Source organism: Chiloscyllium punctatum, chromosome 1 (assembly GCF_047496795.1).
Source record: "Chiloscyllium punctatum isolate Juve2018m chromosome 1, sChiPun1.3, whole genome shotgun sequence".
NCBI classification, from domain to species: Eukaryota; Metazoa; Chordata; class Chondrichthyes; order Orectolobiformes; family Hemiscylliidae; genus Chiloscyllium; species Chiloscyllium punctatum.
Genome location: NC_092739.1, coordinates 57,148,306 through 57,165,562, shown reverse-complemented (window position 1 = coordinate 57,165,562; position 17,257 = coordinate 57,148,306). Strand labels below are relative to the sequence as shown.

Genomic DNA, 17,257 nt, shown 5'->3' with positions numbered 1-17,257 from the left:
CAAAATGCAATACCTCACGTTTATCCAGATTGAACACTATCTGCCGTTTTTCAGCCTATTGACCCATTTGATCAAGATTCCTTTATAATCTTAGAAAACCTTCTTCACTGCCTACAATGCCACCAAATTTAGGGTCATCCACAAACTTACTAACTATGCCTTTTATAGTCTGAAAAGCAATGATCCTACTGAATAGCAGAGCACGCTCAATGCACTAAATGGTCTATTCCTATTTCTTATGTCTTTAAAGCAGACAATGTAATAAACATCAATTATGAATGAAAGGACCCTCCCCAAACTGTCCCAATGTTGAATTTATGAGTTTCTAGGAAATTTGGCTGCAAGTAACATTTCAGATGAATGAGAATACATTACTTTTCCAGATTGTCAATTCATCTGAAACATTGATTCATTTAAGGAATTACAGGTCTGTCACAAAAAAGCATGGACAATTATAAAAATATATTTTATTTTGTCTGTATTGAATCTTTGCTTGTATGAATCAAATGATTTAGATGTTGCATTTTCTAAACATCTGAGGGTATCCACTTTTGACTTAAAACATACAAGAAAGCTTGCTGCTGCAGTTACTTATATTGCGGCAATCACACTGAGGGTAAAAAAAAACACATACCTCACATATAAACACACTGACCATAGCAGTAAGAAAGCCTAAAATCTGACCCTGACATTAGAGAAATGTCCTTCTTTCCTTTATGACTGTAAATTCTGACATAATCATTAGTTTTGCTTTACATTTTAATTTGTCCTCATGATAGATATAGACAGTGAAACACTCCAAAGGAATTGGTGTAGGCCATTTCACCCTTCAAGCCTATTCTACTACTCATTTAGATCAATGTTGATGAACCTCATCTCTATTGTTCCAAAGCTCATAAGGTTACCTAACAAAAAACTATCAATCTCCATTTAAATTTCAAATAACCTCACCTTAACAGCCTTTTAGAAAAAAAAACGTTCCAAATATCCACAATCTTTTGAGTAAAGAAACATTTCCTGACTTCAATCTTTGATGGCCCAGTTTGAATTATAAAATATGTCCCTTCTTGCTAACTTTCCCCAGTCTCTCTATTCCACCCTATCCATGTCCTTTAAATTTACAACAAAACACCCCAATCAAACTTTTCCTTAATCTTCAATACTCAAGAAAATTCAAGCTTCATTTGCATAACTTGTACTCATAATTTAATATCTTCAGCCCCAGTATTAAACTGGTAAACTGAGCTGGACAATACAATGTCAGTCAGTAATCCAAGTGCATCCTAATCAGAACTTTTAAGAAATGTAACATAACTTCCATCCCTTTGAACTCTGATACCCTTGAAATAAAAGTTAACATCCCGCCGATCCTTTTAAGCATATTTTTGTATTTGTCCACTCCTTTTTAGTGCTATCAGTACACTAATAATAAAATTTCACTACTTGTGCACAATGTCTAGCTTCTCAACATTTAGAAACTATTTTGATAATACTTCAGTCCATGAACTTCTCAAAACTGATCTCCATTTCTCAAATTTACCCACTCAGTTCATCTATCAATGTGCCTCTGCAATTTTCTGCTGCAACCTGTACTACAACTTTAATGACAATCCTTTGATTTCATTAAGACAAAATTTATCAGTAGGAATGACAGCATTTGTCTTTCTCCAGCTGCTTACTGATTGCAGTGCTAGTTTCAATAACTGATTACAATATTTCATATTTCATTTGCAGAGAGACAATTTATCTACAGCAGCTAGAAATCACATGGTCCAAGTCAAGTTGCTAGTTTCAGCATTAAGCATTTGAAAATCTCAAATAGCATTAACAACTTTACCCCAACAATTGACTAATAATACCTATCAATTTTAACCCTACTGCGAATCCTCTTGCAAGGATGCCTGCCTTAAGAAGTTTTCCTCCTCTCTCTCTCTCTCCAAGAACCTACCTGCCTATCTTCCTTTCCACCTATCCACTCCACCCTCCTCTCTGACCTATCACCTTCATCCCCACCCCCATTCACCCATTGTACTCTTTGCGACCTTCCCCCATCCCCCTCCTTGACCTATCACCTCTATCCCCACCCCCATTCACCTATTGTACTCTCTGCTACTTTCTCCCCACCCCCACCCCCCTCTCATTTATCTCTCCACTGCAGGCACCCTGCCTCTAATCCTGATGAAGGGCTTTTGCCCGAAACGTCGATTTTCCTGCTCCTCGGATGCTGCCACTCTAATCTAGACTCAGGTTTCCAGCATCTTCAGTCCTTGCTTTTACCTAATAATACCTATCTACAGCCTGAGAACAGCACCCACTAGCGCTCCAGTTTGTTTTTTTCCCATTTCTTACACTTCCCACCTTGATTACAGTGATCTAATTGAAGTGTTTAGACAATCAGAATGATAACACAGATGGGGTAATTGAAAATAAATGGACAAAAACTTAAAAATAAGGCTAATCGTGAGTCAAATCAAGAGGTAGTTCTCTGTCAATGACCTCAGGACGTCCTATTTCATCTTGATAGGGAGAGGCTGAATAGGCTGGAGCTGGTTTCTTTGGAATGTCGGAGGCTGATAAAGTCATTAAGGACGTGGATAGGGCAAATAAACAATGTCTTTTCCCTGGGGTGGGGAGTCCAGAGTTAGAAGACATAGGTTGAGGGTGAGGGGGGAAAAATTTAAAAGGGGGTCTAAGGAGCAACATTTTCATGCAGAGGGTGGTGCACGTATGCAATGGACTGCCAGAGGAAGTGGTGGAGGCTGGTACAATTACTACAGTTAAAAGGCATCTGGATGGGTATGTGAATAGGAAAGATTTAGGGGAATGTGGGCCAAGTGCTGGCAAAGATTAGTTTTGGATACTAAAACACCTCCTTTTGTAGCCCAGCTTATGAATAATTTTTATGCATTTGGTCAATGTCCAATTTATATCATGCAACATAATAATTTCAGCTACATGTTCTCTTATAAACATTCAACACTAAGGTGCAATAGATATGAGACAAAACTCAAAATATGTATACAGATAGATGAGTATGATTAATACTCTCTTTTGTTGATCTTTCCTGTTAAGTAAATACAAATCATTTTAAAATAAATTTACTTTTCACTGCATTAAGTAAACGACAACAAGCAGTTCCTGGAACTTGCCATCTTGGTGCTCAAATTGAGAGAACTTTTTCTCTAGTACGCAATACTCTTTATTATTCTTTCAAACCCAACTGTATACATATGTAAATAAAATGATTGTATAAACAATGCAATTCACTCTTTAACAAAGAAATAGTCAAGGAAGCATGATTACAGCTTTTTTTATTCAATGAAACACTTCATAACACTCATTCATTAGGCAAAACACATTTTAAGAAGTGTATACAAGTAGAATATACATATTCCAGATAAATTTGAAAGGACAGCACACAACCTTGTGAATTCAGCAGCTTTTCACTTGACATTTTTTCACCTGTGACATACTAGAAAATCCAGAAGGTATAGAAACTTTGTGATTTTACAGAACTATGTTCTGCTGCATTGCAAAACTTTACTCTGTAACATATTTTCTTATTTAAAATGAATATCCACAAAATTTACTTCAGGCTATTTTAGTTATTTAGATTAGATTCCCTACAGTATGGAAACAGGCCCTTTGGCCCAACAAGTCCACACCTACCCTCCGAAGAGTAACCCACCCAGACCCATTCCCCATATTCACCCCTGACTATGGGCAATTTAGCATAACCAATTCACCTAACCTGCACATCTTTGGATTGTGGGAGGAAACCGCAGCACCCGGAGGAAACCCATGCAGACACAGGGAGAATGTACAAACTCCACACAGGCAGTCACCCGAGGTTGGAATCGAACCTGGGATCCTGGTGCTGTGAGGCAGCAGTGCTAAACACTGTACCACCATGCTGCCCCACAGGTTTTTAAAGCAAGTCTATATAATTATGAAACTTTATGGATCGCTGTTTCTCCAAGTTTTTGAGATTAGAATTTGACAACTGATTGACACATTTTTGGTGACTTTCATTGGAATATCTGAAGCCACAGGTTGAACATTTTATTAATCCTTACAGCTTCATTATGTTAAAGTTATAGTGTTATTTGGGATATGAGCTGACAACGTTGTTTTCCTTGTAGATTTAAAATTTTGCTTTATAAACATGTTGACCATATAGCTTGAATTTCAATAGAATCACAAAATTGCAGTTTGAGAAAAATATCCATTTTAATTGTGGCAACATTATACAGGAAAATGTTGACAATTTAGGAAATTAAATGCAAAAACGTATTTCAAACAGTGTAAATGTTATCGTTAATAAATTAAATGAAGTGACGAACCAGAGCGTATTAGAATTCTTTCTCCACATCACGGTGACATAATTGAATAAAATAGTCAATCTCTGAAGGGTTCTTCCTTAAAACGGGTCAATCATGAGGTTACTTCCTATTGAAGGGATCGGACCAGACTTTCATTCCTTAAAATAAAATATTCATAATGTCAATATCCCTGTATTTTGAATTTTTTGTGATGAGATTATACATTCAATGTATTCACATTCAAGAAGGCAGGCACAATTTTTAAAAAAACTAGTTGAAAAAATTAGAATTAAACATTTGCTGTCAAGTGAAATTTTAACTGAACAGGGCCAAGTTATATATTGTCATGAATGAGCCATGGATATGGTAGTATTCTGGTAATGTTACTGGACTAGTATCCCATAGACAAACTAATGTTCTACAGACATACGTTCAAACCCCACCACTGCAGCTCAGAAATTCAAGGTGAGTTTATGAAATAAATCTGAAACAAAAGAAACTGTCAATATAAAACTACTGGATTGGTGTGAAAACTCAACTGGTTCACTAATGTTTCAAAGAAAAGGAAACCTGACAACTTTATCTGATCTAGCCTAGATATCTTGCCAAAGTTACAGCAATGTGCTTGACACCTAACTTTACTCAAGATTTGGAGATGCCAGTGTTGGACTGGGGTATACAAAGTTAAAAATCATACAACACCAGGTTATAGTCCAACGGGTTTATTTGGAAGCACTAGCTTTTGGAGTGTTGCTCCTTCATCAGGTGGTTGTGGAGTATAAGATCATAAGACACAATTTATAGCAAATGTTTACATGTGATGTAACTAAAATCACACGTTGAAAAAGACCTAACTTGTGTGTTAAGTCTCTCATCTTTTAGAATGACCATGTTGGTTTCAGTTCTTTCACATGTAAATCGCAGAATTTTTTTAAAGTTACATTCTCAAGTGAACTTTAACAATTGGTGTCATGCCAGCCCAGATAATGCATTGCCCTATGTGACACTATCTGTGCTACAATGTTCAGACTGATTCTAATCTAAAGAAGGGATTTACAGAATCTTACATAGATTCATGCAGTTTTTGAGCAAAGTAAAATGTAATTCTGCAAGTACAAATTCACCCTACAAACTTATAGGTGTTTGGGTGTGTGCACATGGGTGTGGGTTATGAGTGTGTATGAAAGAGTGTGTATGTGTGAGAGTGTAAAGGGATATAAAAATCAGGCGACTGACTGTGTGGAGTTTGCACATTCTCCCCATGTCAGCGTGGGTTTCCTCTGGGTGCTCCGGTTTCCTCCCACAGTCCAAAGATGTGCAGGTCAGGTGAATTGGCCATGCTAAATTGCCAATCCTCTTGTATGTGTTAGGTGAAGGGGTAAATGTAGGGATGTGGGTGGGTTGCGCTTCGGCAGGTCGGTGTGGACTTGTTGGGCCGAAGGGCCTGCTTCCACACTAAGTAATCTAATCTAATCTAAATCTGTGAGAGGGTGCATGTGCATGAGTGTGGGAGTGTATGTGTGAGCATATCAGAGAGTCTGCATGAGTGTGTGCGTGTAGGAGTGAGTGCACTCATAGACAGACAGTCAGACATACACACTCCTACAGAAACACACACTGCTCCAGACCCTCCCTCAAACATAAGCTCTCTCTCATACAGGTCAGGCAGCATCCAAGGAGCAGGAGAATCGACGTTTCGGACATGAGCCCTTCTTCAGCTCATGACCAAAACGTCGATTCTCCTGCTCCTTGGATGCTGCCTGACCTGCTTCGCTTTTCCAGCAACACATTTTCAGCTCTGATTGCTAGCATCTGCAGTCCTCACTTTCTCTCTCTCTCTCATACACTCACACATGCACTTCTATACTCTCACACACCCTCTCACAGACTTATACCCCTTTACACTCACACACATACAAGAGGATTGGAATATAAAAGCAGTGATGTGCTTCTGAGACTTTATAAAGCTCAAGTTAGCCCCCATTTGGAATACTGTGTCCAATTCTGGGCCAACACCTCAGGAAGTACATACTGGCACTGGAGCATATTCAGCAGAGACTCACACGGATGATCCCTGGAATGGTAGGCCTAACATATGATGGTTGGCTGAGGATCCTGAGATTGCATTCATTAGAGTTCAGAAGGCTGAGGGGAGATCAAATAGAAACTTACAAGATAATGCATGGCTGAAAAAGGGTGGACGCTGGTAAGTTATTTCCATTTAGGCGGGGAGACTAGGACACGTGGGCATAGCCTTAAAATTAGAGGGGGTCCATAAGACATAGGAGTGGAAGTAAGGCCATTCGGCCCATCGAGTCCACTCCGCCAATCAATCATGGCTGATGGGCATTTCAACTCCACTTACCCGCATTCTCCCAGTAGCCCTTAATTCCATACGACATCAAGAATTTATCAATCTCTGCCTTGAAGACATTTAGCGTCCCAGCCTCCACTGCGCTCTGCGGCAATGAATTCCACAGGCCCACCACTCTCTGGCTGAAGAAATGTCTCCATATTTCTGTTCTGAATTTACCCCCTCTAATTCTAAGGCTGTGTCCACGGGTCCTAGTCTCCTCACCTAACGGAAACAATTTCCTAGCGTGCACCCTTTCCAAGCTATGTATTATCGTCTAAGTTTCTATTAGATCTCCCCTTAATCTTCTAAACTCCAATGAATACAATCCCAGGATCCTCAGCAGTTCCTCATATGTTAGACTTACCATTCCAGGGATCATCCATGTGAATCTCTGCTGGACACGCTCCAATGCCAGTATATCCTTCCTGAGGTGTGAGGACCAAAACTGGACACTACTCCAAATTGGGCCTAACTAGAGCTTTATAAAGTTTCAGTAGCACAACAGTGCTTTTATATTCCAACCCTTTTGAGATAAAAGACAACATTGCATTCGCTTTCTTAATCACGGACTCAACCTGCATGTTTACCTTTAGAGAATCCTCGACTAGCACTCCCAGATCCCTTTATACTTTGGCTTTATGAATTTTCTCACCGTTTAGAAAGTAGTTCATGCTTGTATTCTTTTTTCCAAAGTGCAAGACCTCGCATTTGCTCATATTGAATTCCATCAGCCATTTCCTGGACCACTCTCCCAAACTGTCTAGATCCTTCTGCAGCCTCCCCACTTCCTCAGTACTACCTGCCTGTCCACCTAACTTCATATCATCAGCAAACTTCGCTAGAATGCCCCCAGTCCCTTCATCCAGATCATTGATATATAAATTGAACAGCTGCAGCCCCAACACTGAACCCTACGGGACACCGCTTGTCACCAGCTGCCATTCCGAAAAAGAACCTTTTATCTCAACTCTCTGCCTTCTGTCAGACAGCCAATCCTCAATCCATACCAGTAGCTCACCTCAAACACCATGGGCCCTCACCTTGCTCAGCAGCCTCCCGTGTGGCACCTTATCAAAGGCCTTTTGGGAGTCTAGATAGACCACTGGGTTTCCCTGGTCTAACCTACTTGTCACCTCTTCAAAGAATTCCAACAGGTTTGTCAGGCACGATGTCCCCTTCCTAAATCCATGTTGACCTGTTCTAATCCGACCCTGCTCTTCCAAGAATTTAGAAACCTCATCCTTAATGATGGATTCTAGAATTTTACCAACAACCAAGGTTAGGCTAATTGGCCTATAATTTTCCATCTTTTGTCTTGATCCTTTCTTGAATAAGGGGATTACAACGGCGATCTTCCAATCATCCGGGACTTTCCCAGACTCCAGTGACTTTTGAAAGATCTCAAACGATGCCTCCGCTATTTCCTCAGCCACCTCCCTCAGAACTCTAGGATGTAGCCCATCGGAGCCAGGAGGTTTATCAATTTTAAGACCTTTTGGCTTTTCTAGCACTTCCTCTTTTGTAATGGCAACAATACTCAACTCAGCCCCCTGACTCCCTTTAATTGTTGGGATATTACTCATGTCTTCCACTGTGAAGACTGACGCAAAGTACTTATTAAGTTCTCCAGCTATTTCCTTATCTCCCATCACGAGGCTTCCAGCATCAGTTTGAAGTGGCCCAATGTCTACTTTTGCCTGTCGTTTGTTTCTTATGTATTGAAAGAAATTTTTACTATCATTTCTAATATTACTGGCTAGCCTACATTCATATTTGATCCTCTTCTTCCTTATTTCTCTTTGTTATCCTCGGTTTGTTTTTGTAGCCTTCCCAATCTTCTGATTTCCCACTGCTCTTGGCCACTTTATAGGATTTCTCTTTTTCTTTAATAGTTCCTGACCTCCTTTGTCAGCCATGGCTGTCTAATCCCTCCCCGGATAATCTTTCTTTTCTTGGGAATGAACCTCTGTACAGTGTCCTCAATTATACCCACAAACTCCTGCCATTTTTGTTCTACTGTCTTCCCCGCTAGGCTCTGCTTCCAGTCTATTTTCGTCAGTTCCTCTCTCATGCCCTCATACTACCTTTATTTCACTGTAACACCATTACATCCGATTTTGCCTTCTCTCTTTCAAACTGCAGACTGACCTCTACCATATTATGATCGCTGCTTCCTAAGTGTTCCTTTACTTTAAGATTTTTTATAAAGTCTGGTTCATTACATAGCACTAGGTCCAGAATAGCCTGCTCCCTTGTGGGCTCCATGACAAGCTGTTCCAAAAAGCCATCCTGTAAGCATTCCATGAATTCTCTTTCTTTGGATCCACTGGCAACATTATTTACCCAGTCCACCTGCATATTGAAGTCTCCCATCATCACTGTGACCTTGCCTTTCTGACATGCCTTCTGTATTTCCCGGTACATGTTGCAACCCTGGTCCTGACCACTGTTAGGAGGTCTGTACATAACACACATTATGGTTTTTTTTGCCTTTGTGGTTCCTCAATTCCACCCACACAGACTCCACATCATCCAATACTATGTCATTCAGTGTCATAGATTTAATTTTGTTCTTAACTAACAAGGCAACTCCGCCCCCTCTGCCTGCCTCCCTGTCTTTACGATAAGTTGAAAATCCTTGGATGTTTAACTGCCAGTCCTGACACCCCCCCCCCCCCGCAACCACGTTTCTGTGATGCCTACCACATCATAATCATTCACAATGATCTGTGCCATTAGTTCATCTGGTTTGTTACGAATGCTACGAGCATTCAGGTAAAGTGCCTTAATGCTAACTTTCTTATCATCAGAGATATTGGAAGTCATAAGATATCTTAAGTTATCCTTTTTTTTTGCTGCATTCCCAGTCTGCCTCAAGTTTAAATCCGCCTGCACACATGCTATCCTCCTGCTTATCTTTCCACTTAACTCCATACTCCCTGTTGCTTTCACTTTCCCTTCAATTTAGAACAGAAATGAGGAGACATTTCTTTAGCCAGAGAGTGGTGGGCCTGTGGAATTCATTGCCACAGAGCGCAGTGGAGGCCGGGATGTTTGACAATCTCAAGGCAGAGATTGTCAACTTCTTGATCTCGTAAGGAATTAAGGGCTACGGGGACAGTGCGGGTAAGTGGAATTGAAACACCCATCAGCCACGATTAAATGGCGGAGTAGACTTGGTGGGCGAATGGCCTTGCTTCCACTCCTATGTCTTATTGTATTATATACACACTCTCTCACAGTCACTCATAAACCACCCCCCACACCCCTTCCCACCCACCCCACACATTTAAGCAAAAATATAATTTCATTGGAGGCAGTTCAGAGAAGGTTCACTTGGATGATCCCCAGAATGGAGAGACTGTCTTATGATCAAAGGTTCGGACTCTACTCACTGCAGTTTAGAAGAATGAGAGGTGGTCTCATTGAAACATATAAGATTAAGGGGCTTGACAAGGTAAATGCTGAGAGGATGTTCCCCCTCATGGGAGAGTCCAGGACCAGAAGGCACAATCTCAGAACAAAGGGGCACAAATTTGAGACTGAATGAGAAGGCATTTCTTCTCTCAGAAGGTTGTGTGTCTTTGGAACAACTTGCCAAGATTTGTAAGGGCAGAGTCCTTATGTATATGTAAGGCTGATCTGATATTCTCCATATCTACTTTCCTACACTTTTACAGTAACCCATGATTCCCCTAAGGACCCTATTGAATGGTGGAATCGGCTTGAGGCATCAAATGGCCTACTCCTGTTCCTACTTCTTATGACACCTCAGAAATGACACCTATAAGGCAATACAGGATATCTGCTGTAGAAGTGCAGACTGTGATCCAGCAGGCAGGTAATCAAGTCTTGTTTAATGAGAGATGAACAAAAGCATCCAGGAAGAGCATCAGGAGTAACTTAAAATGACATGTTACCCTGGTGATCAATGACAGGTCCACATGCCTGCTAAACAGCAGAAAAAGTATGTTTTTGATAAAGTTAAGCAATTCTACAATCAGTGAATCAGGCCAAAGCTCTGGTGTCCTGCCACATCCTGTAATGATTAGTAATAGCAATTAAGCAAATAAAATGAGGAGCCTCGATTTATATCTGTTACAATAATACCCACTTGCTACGAATTACAGAAATAAAACTAAATTGTGATTCTACTAACTGCATCAAAATAAAGCAATGCTATCTGGTTAAATTTGCAGAATATCTATCTGTGTAACAGCCATTTCATCAATCAAATCTTAAGACACAAATCTACGGATTCCAACTGTTAGTTTTTTGAGTGTTTATTCGACAAAGAAAAACACAAGACAACATGATCTGCAAGCATATTCACTAGTCTAACCTCAAGACTGCATAATAAATTATCTGTTTTATATTAAAGCAAATGAAACTTTAAATAAGGTGGCTTCATTTTATTCTTCTATGATAAATATATAGTAGCATATATAAATATAAATATAGAGTAGGCCATTTGGTCCTTTGAGCCTGCTTCACCATTCAATATGATTTTGGCTGATCCGCCAACTCCCTACCCTATTCCTGTTTTCTCACCATGCACAATGATACCTTTAGTCCTTCTCAATACCATTCAATGCTTTGGCCTCAAATACTTTTTGTGGCAGAGAATAGACTGACTCTACATACTCACCTCCAGGTTGAATTTCCTCCTGCTTTATTCCAGTTCTGTTCACCTTTTGTTCTTGCCCTGTTTAAAAAGCAGTCAAGTAATTATTGTGCATTCTTTCCAAAATACTATTCGTCCTAGGGAGGCGATGGTAACGTCACTGAATTCATAATCCAGAGGTCCAGGCTAATGTTGTGGTGACATAGAGTTTAATCCCACCAGTGCAAATGCTACAATTTGAATTCAGTCAATAGATGTAAAATTAAAAGTTAATTTCAAGATGATCATTATCACAAAAAGCCCTTCCAGTTCACTAATGTTCCTTCAGGAAGGAAACCTGGCCTGCATGTGATTCCTGGCCCACAACACTGTGGTTGAAATGCTTGAGCAAGCCACTCAGTTGTATCAAAATACTACAAAGTTGAAGAAAATTGAATGGACCTAGGCACTGGAAGCGACAATGACAAACCTGTTCACCCTGCAAAGTCCTATGTATGAAACTCTAGGGAACTGTGTCAAAATGGGACAGCTGTCCCAAAGATTAATCAAGCAGCAGCCTGACACAGTCAAACTCATGAAATTATTCCTCACAGAGGAAGTCCTAGGTACCATCATCACCATTCCCAAGTATGTCCTGTCAACCAGCATGACAGACACACCAAATGTGGAGACAAAGTGGTATCGGGTTGGGAAAGATTGAACTTGAGTCCTTAACATTGATGTCTCAAGGCATCAAGATATGAATCATTTTCAGAAATGTTGATTCATCACAGGCTCATCCTAAGGTGTCCAGCATCATAGATGCTAAATCAATTCACATGAAGTCAAGAGATTGCAGTAGCAAATTCCTTCAGCTAAGTCTATGGGTCCCAAAAATATGCGAACAACAGTACCGAATAGCTAACCTGTGTAAGTAAAGCCATAATGCTGTCACTTACACAAAAATGTAAAAAAATTAGCAAGTTGCTTTGTCCACAAAAAAACAGGAGAAACAATCCAGCAAGAGTGATTGCCCTTGACATCAAGATATGTTTGACTGAATGGGGCATTATGGAGCTCTAGCAAAATTAGTGTCAATGGAAAGTTAAGGGAAAAATCTACACCAGCATTACAAAGGAAGATAGCTGTGGTTAGATGTCGATCATCTCACTCCAAGGACAGATGTTGTGAAACTTGAAAGGGTTCAGAAATTATTTACAATAATGCTGCTAGGTTTAGAGTATGAGCTATAGGGAAAGGCTGAATGGACTGGGGCTACTTTCCTTGGCACGTTGGAGGCTGAGGGGTGATCTTATAGAGGTTAATAAATTCATGAAGGGCATGGATAGGGTAAATAGACAAGGTCGTTTCCCTCGGGTCGGAGAGTCCAAAACTAAAGGTGTAAGGCAAGAGGGGAAAGATTTTAAAAAGGGAATTAAGGGACAACTTTTTCCGCACAGGGTGGTGCGTGTATGGAATGAGCTGCCAGAAGAGGTGGAGGAGGTTAATACAATGACAACATTTAAATGGCATCTAGATAGGTATACAAATAGGAAGGGTTTGAGTGGGATGTGGGCCAAATGCTTGCAAATGGGACTATATTTATTTAGGAAATCTAGTCAGCTGGATGAGTTGGACTGAACGGTTTGTTTCAGTATAGTATATCTCTATGATATCAATGCAGGTGTTCCTCAGTGTAGTGTTCTAGGTCCAGCTGCCTTTAACGGCTTCATCAATGACCTTCCATCCACCCCTCATTTACAGTGGGATTGGAAGTAAGATTTACACAATGTTTAGCATCATTTATGCCGTACCCCAATTACTGAAGTAAACCATGGCTGAAAACAGCAAGACCTGGACAACATTCAATCTTGAGCAGACATGGTCGCAAGTAATATTTGTATGACTTGGATGTCAGGCAACAATCATCGCCAACAAGAGAAAAATTAACCATCTCTCCATAATGGGGTTATCATGACTGAATCCTCCATTAATAACATCTTGGGGGTTAGTATTGACCTTAAACTGAACTGCAGCAGCTATAACTACTACCACGGCTACAAGAGCAGTCAGTATTAGTCTCTATGATGGAACTGGTCAAAGCATTCGGCTGTTACCTGAAAGATTGGTGCATCAAGACCATCTAGGATGAAACACTTACTATAACAGGGTCTTGTGTACTGTGGTAGTTTGCCTACTTCTGAACCAAGAAGGCCAGATTTACATAGTACTTGTTCAGAAGGGTGTCACAACTTAAGAGTCATAGAGATGTACAGCATGGAAACAGACCCTTCGGTCCAACTCATCCATGCTGACCAGATATCCCAACCCAATCTAGTCTCACCTGCCAGCATCCAGCCCATGTTCCTCCAAACGCTTCCTATTCATATACCCATCCAATGCCTTTTAAATGCTGCAATTGTACCAGCCTCCACCACTTCCTCTGGCAGCTCATTCCATACTCGTACCACGCTCTGCATGAAAAAGTTGCCCCTGAGGTCTCTTTTATATCTTTCCCCTCTCACCCTAAATCTATGCCCTGTAGTTTTGGACTTCACCACCCCAGGGAACAGACTTTGTCTATTTATCCTATACATGCCTTCATGATTTTATAAATCTTATTCTACAAGGTCACCCCTCAACCTCTAATGCTCCAGAAAAACAGTCCCAGCTGAACACTGCTAAGAAAATATCCACAACAGCAAGCCAGAGGCAGGAAATTCTGCATCAAATTCTTCCCATTTCTGCAAAGACACAATCTACAAACCACAAATCAGAAGTGTGATGAAATACTCTTCATTTGCCTGGATGGATGCAACTCCACCAACATGCAGAACAGAACACTTTACGAGCACCCCATCTGGTACGGTCACTCCTTTCACTAACATTACACAATACCAGCAGTGTGTACCATTGATAAGATGCACTGCAGCAAATCACACAGATGCCTTTAACAGCACCTTCCCAACCTATGGTCTTTACGCAATGAACAAGGATTGCAGATGAATGGGATCACGTCTTCTGCCAGTTCCCCTTAAGGAAAGCAATCCTGACTTGGGACTGTATCACAGTGCTTCCACTGTCACTGGATTAAAACCTAGAAAAGCCCTTCTTAATAGCTGTGAGTGCATCCCTAACCCAAAGGCTGCAGCAGTTCAAGAAGGCAGTTCACCATCACCTTATCAAGAATTTTGGCAATATGAAATGAGTACTGGTATGCAAATGATAGAAACAAAAAAAAACTCATGCTTCTGCATGCCTAACAGTGGAGCTTACTATGAAGTTAAAATATTCAGGAACAAGTAGTTTGACATTACGAATAACAAATTTCATCTGAACTGAATAAAATTGTGACATATCTCTTCAGTAACGTTACGAAAACACAACTATAATCTGATTTCATGTGAGATTATTTAGAGGTGTCAGCCACAAGCTTTGAATTCTTCTTAGATTAAATTATGATGCCTAAGAACTAGGGGTCTGTACAATGAGCCACTCATTCAAAAAAAGGTGAACATTGAATCTGGCAATCATATCCTAGTGAGTCAGTTTAACATCAATGGCAGTGAACAATTTAAATATGGCAGAAGCAAAAATGACTAATTACTTGGATAATCATGAACTGATAAAAGGTGGCAAGCATGGAATTGTTAAAGTCAAATTACATATGACTAATTTGACTGTATTTTCAGTGCTGTTAAAGTTCACACTTGCTTTTTAACGACTTGTTTTCAGAATGAGAGTAGCACTGGCAAGGTCACCATTTATTGCCCATCTCTAATTGGCATGGAGGGGATAGGGGTGAGCCATTTTCTTAAATTGCTGGAGTCTATATGTAGGCACACCCACAGTGTTGTGATGGAGGGAGATCCAGGATTTTGACCCAGCAACAGTGCAAGAACACTAGCGTATAATATGGGGGGGGGCTTGCAAAAGTAACATGGAAAATAGAAGTAACAGTAGGCATTTGTCCCATAGAGCGCAGTCTACCACTCAACATAATCATGGCTGATCCTCCTTTTCAAGGTGTGATTTACAAAGATGTTGCCAGGGTTGAAAGACTTCAGCTACACGGAGAGGCTGAACAGGCTGGGGCTATTTTCCTTGGAGGGTTGGAGGCTGAGGGGTGACTTTATAGAGGTTTACAAAATTATGAGGGGCATGGATAGGATAAATAGACAAAGTCTTTTCCCTGGGTGATGGAGTCGAGAACTAGAGGGCATTGGTTTAGGGAGAGAGGGGAAAGATATAAAAGAGACCTAAGGGACAACTTTTTCACGCAGAGGTGTACGTGTATGGAATGAGCTGGTAGAGGAAATGGTGGAGGCTAGTACAATTGCAACATTTAAAAGGCATTTGGATGGATGGATGGATGGATGAATGAATAAGGAGGGTTTGGAGGGATATGGGCCAGGTGCTGGCAGGTGGGACTAGATTGGGTTGGGATATCTAGTCGACATGGACTAGTTGGACAGAAGGGTCTGTTTCCGTGCTGTACATCACTATGGCTTTATGTGGAGGTGCCGGTGTTGGACTGGGGTGGACAAAGTGAAAACTCTCAGAATACCAGGTTACAGTCACAACAGGTTTATTTGGAAGTACGAGCTTTCGGAGCACTGCTCCTTCATCAGTTAGCTGACTACCTGATGAAGGAGTGATGCTCCGACAGCTAATACAGCTCGACCACCGTATCTGCGGGTCTGGTTTCCACGGTTTCAGTTACCCTCAGTCTACCGTATCCCAAATATTACAGGGAACATTCCAGAACCAGGGAGCTGCCAGGAAGGTAAATTTCCAGTTTAAACGAATGAGTTCACGACTATCCATGGTTTTGGGGTTCCACAGTAGGTCTTGGAACATATCCCCCGCAGGCACAGGGGGAACACTGTCCTTCCAAATAAACCTGTTGGACTAAAACCTGGTGTTGTGTGATTTTTAAAAAAAAATTCTTCCTCCATTTCAACACCTTGGCACTGCTAACCTTGAGAAAAGTCTTTATTTTTAAAACACGTTCAGCGAACTGGCCCCCACGGCCTTCTGTGGTAGAGAATTCCACAGATTCATCACCTTGAGAGAAAATTGCTCCCTTTCAACCCAAAACGGCCAGTCACACATCCTCAGGCCATGACCCTTATTGGGGAGGCGATGCCCGGGGAAAACATCACCGCCGGGAGCCAGCCGTGCCCGCAACCACCGGCCCACCTCCGCCGCAGATTGTTGCCCTTCCAAAACCCCTCCCTTTCTCTCTCTCTCACTCTCACTCACTGTATTGCTCAGTGTAAATCAGCGGCCGAAAGTAGATGGGGTAAAAGGCAGCTCCCAGTAGAGCAGCGAAGCCACCGAACAAGAAGACCACCCGCGCATGCCCGGCCATGGCGCACGCGGACAAAGCTCACGAACGGGTGACCCTCTTCGACCCACACTTCCGCTATCGGTCTCGGAATGCATGCGCGGAATGTCACGTGATCGGGCATCCGTCCGCCATCTTTGAGACGGGCGATTCCCACAGAGTGGAATCGTCGAACGCGCTAGTCTGCTGCGCACGCGCTGGGAGTTCCATCCATCTCCCTTTTGGATTGTTGCGAACCCCTACGTATTTTACTCAGTGGCTTCATGTCATAAAACATGCTTTGTCGTGGATATTCCATAAGTTCACTTCTCAACCACTAAAAACGGTGACTTTGTGCACTTTTCACTCTACGCCTGGCTCCTTCGCCTGAGGAATTGAAATGAGGTTTTATTGTCAAGTGTACTGAAGTCCAGGGATACATGAACAGAGTGAAAAATAGACAAAGTCACCAGTCCCTGCACCATCTTATGTGCAAAGGTACATAGGTCCAAAATCTTAGGTACAGTCAGTTCTTCCATGACGCAATGATTCTGTTGTAGAGTCATAGAGATGTACAGTCCTTCTGTACAAATAGTCCATGTGGGATGTGGATGCTGCCTGAACTGCTGTGCTCTTCCAGTACCACT

At 41.3% G+C, this 17,257-nt stretch overlaps 1 protein-coding gene across 1 annotated transcript; it reads right to left on the bottom strand.

Annotated features, from left to right (window-relative positions):
* Positions 1-3,294: 3,294 nt before the first annotated feature.
* Positions 3,295-16,722, bottom strand: smim20 (small integral membrane protein 20). The gene is made up of 3 exons (XM_072565736.1): positions 16,547-16,722; positions 11,327-11,383; positions 3,295-4,480 (listed from the first exon to the last, which is right to left on the bottom strand). The coding sequence occupies exons 1-3, from the start codon at positions 16,653-16,655 to the stop codon at positions 4,443-4,445; spliced, it is 204 nt and encodes a 67-aa protein (XP_072421837.1). The 5' UTR covers positions 16,656-16,722; the 3' UTR covers positions 3,295-4,442.
* Between the last annotated feature and the right edge of the window lie 535 nt (positions 16,723-17,257).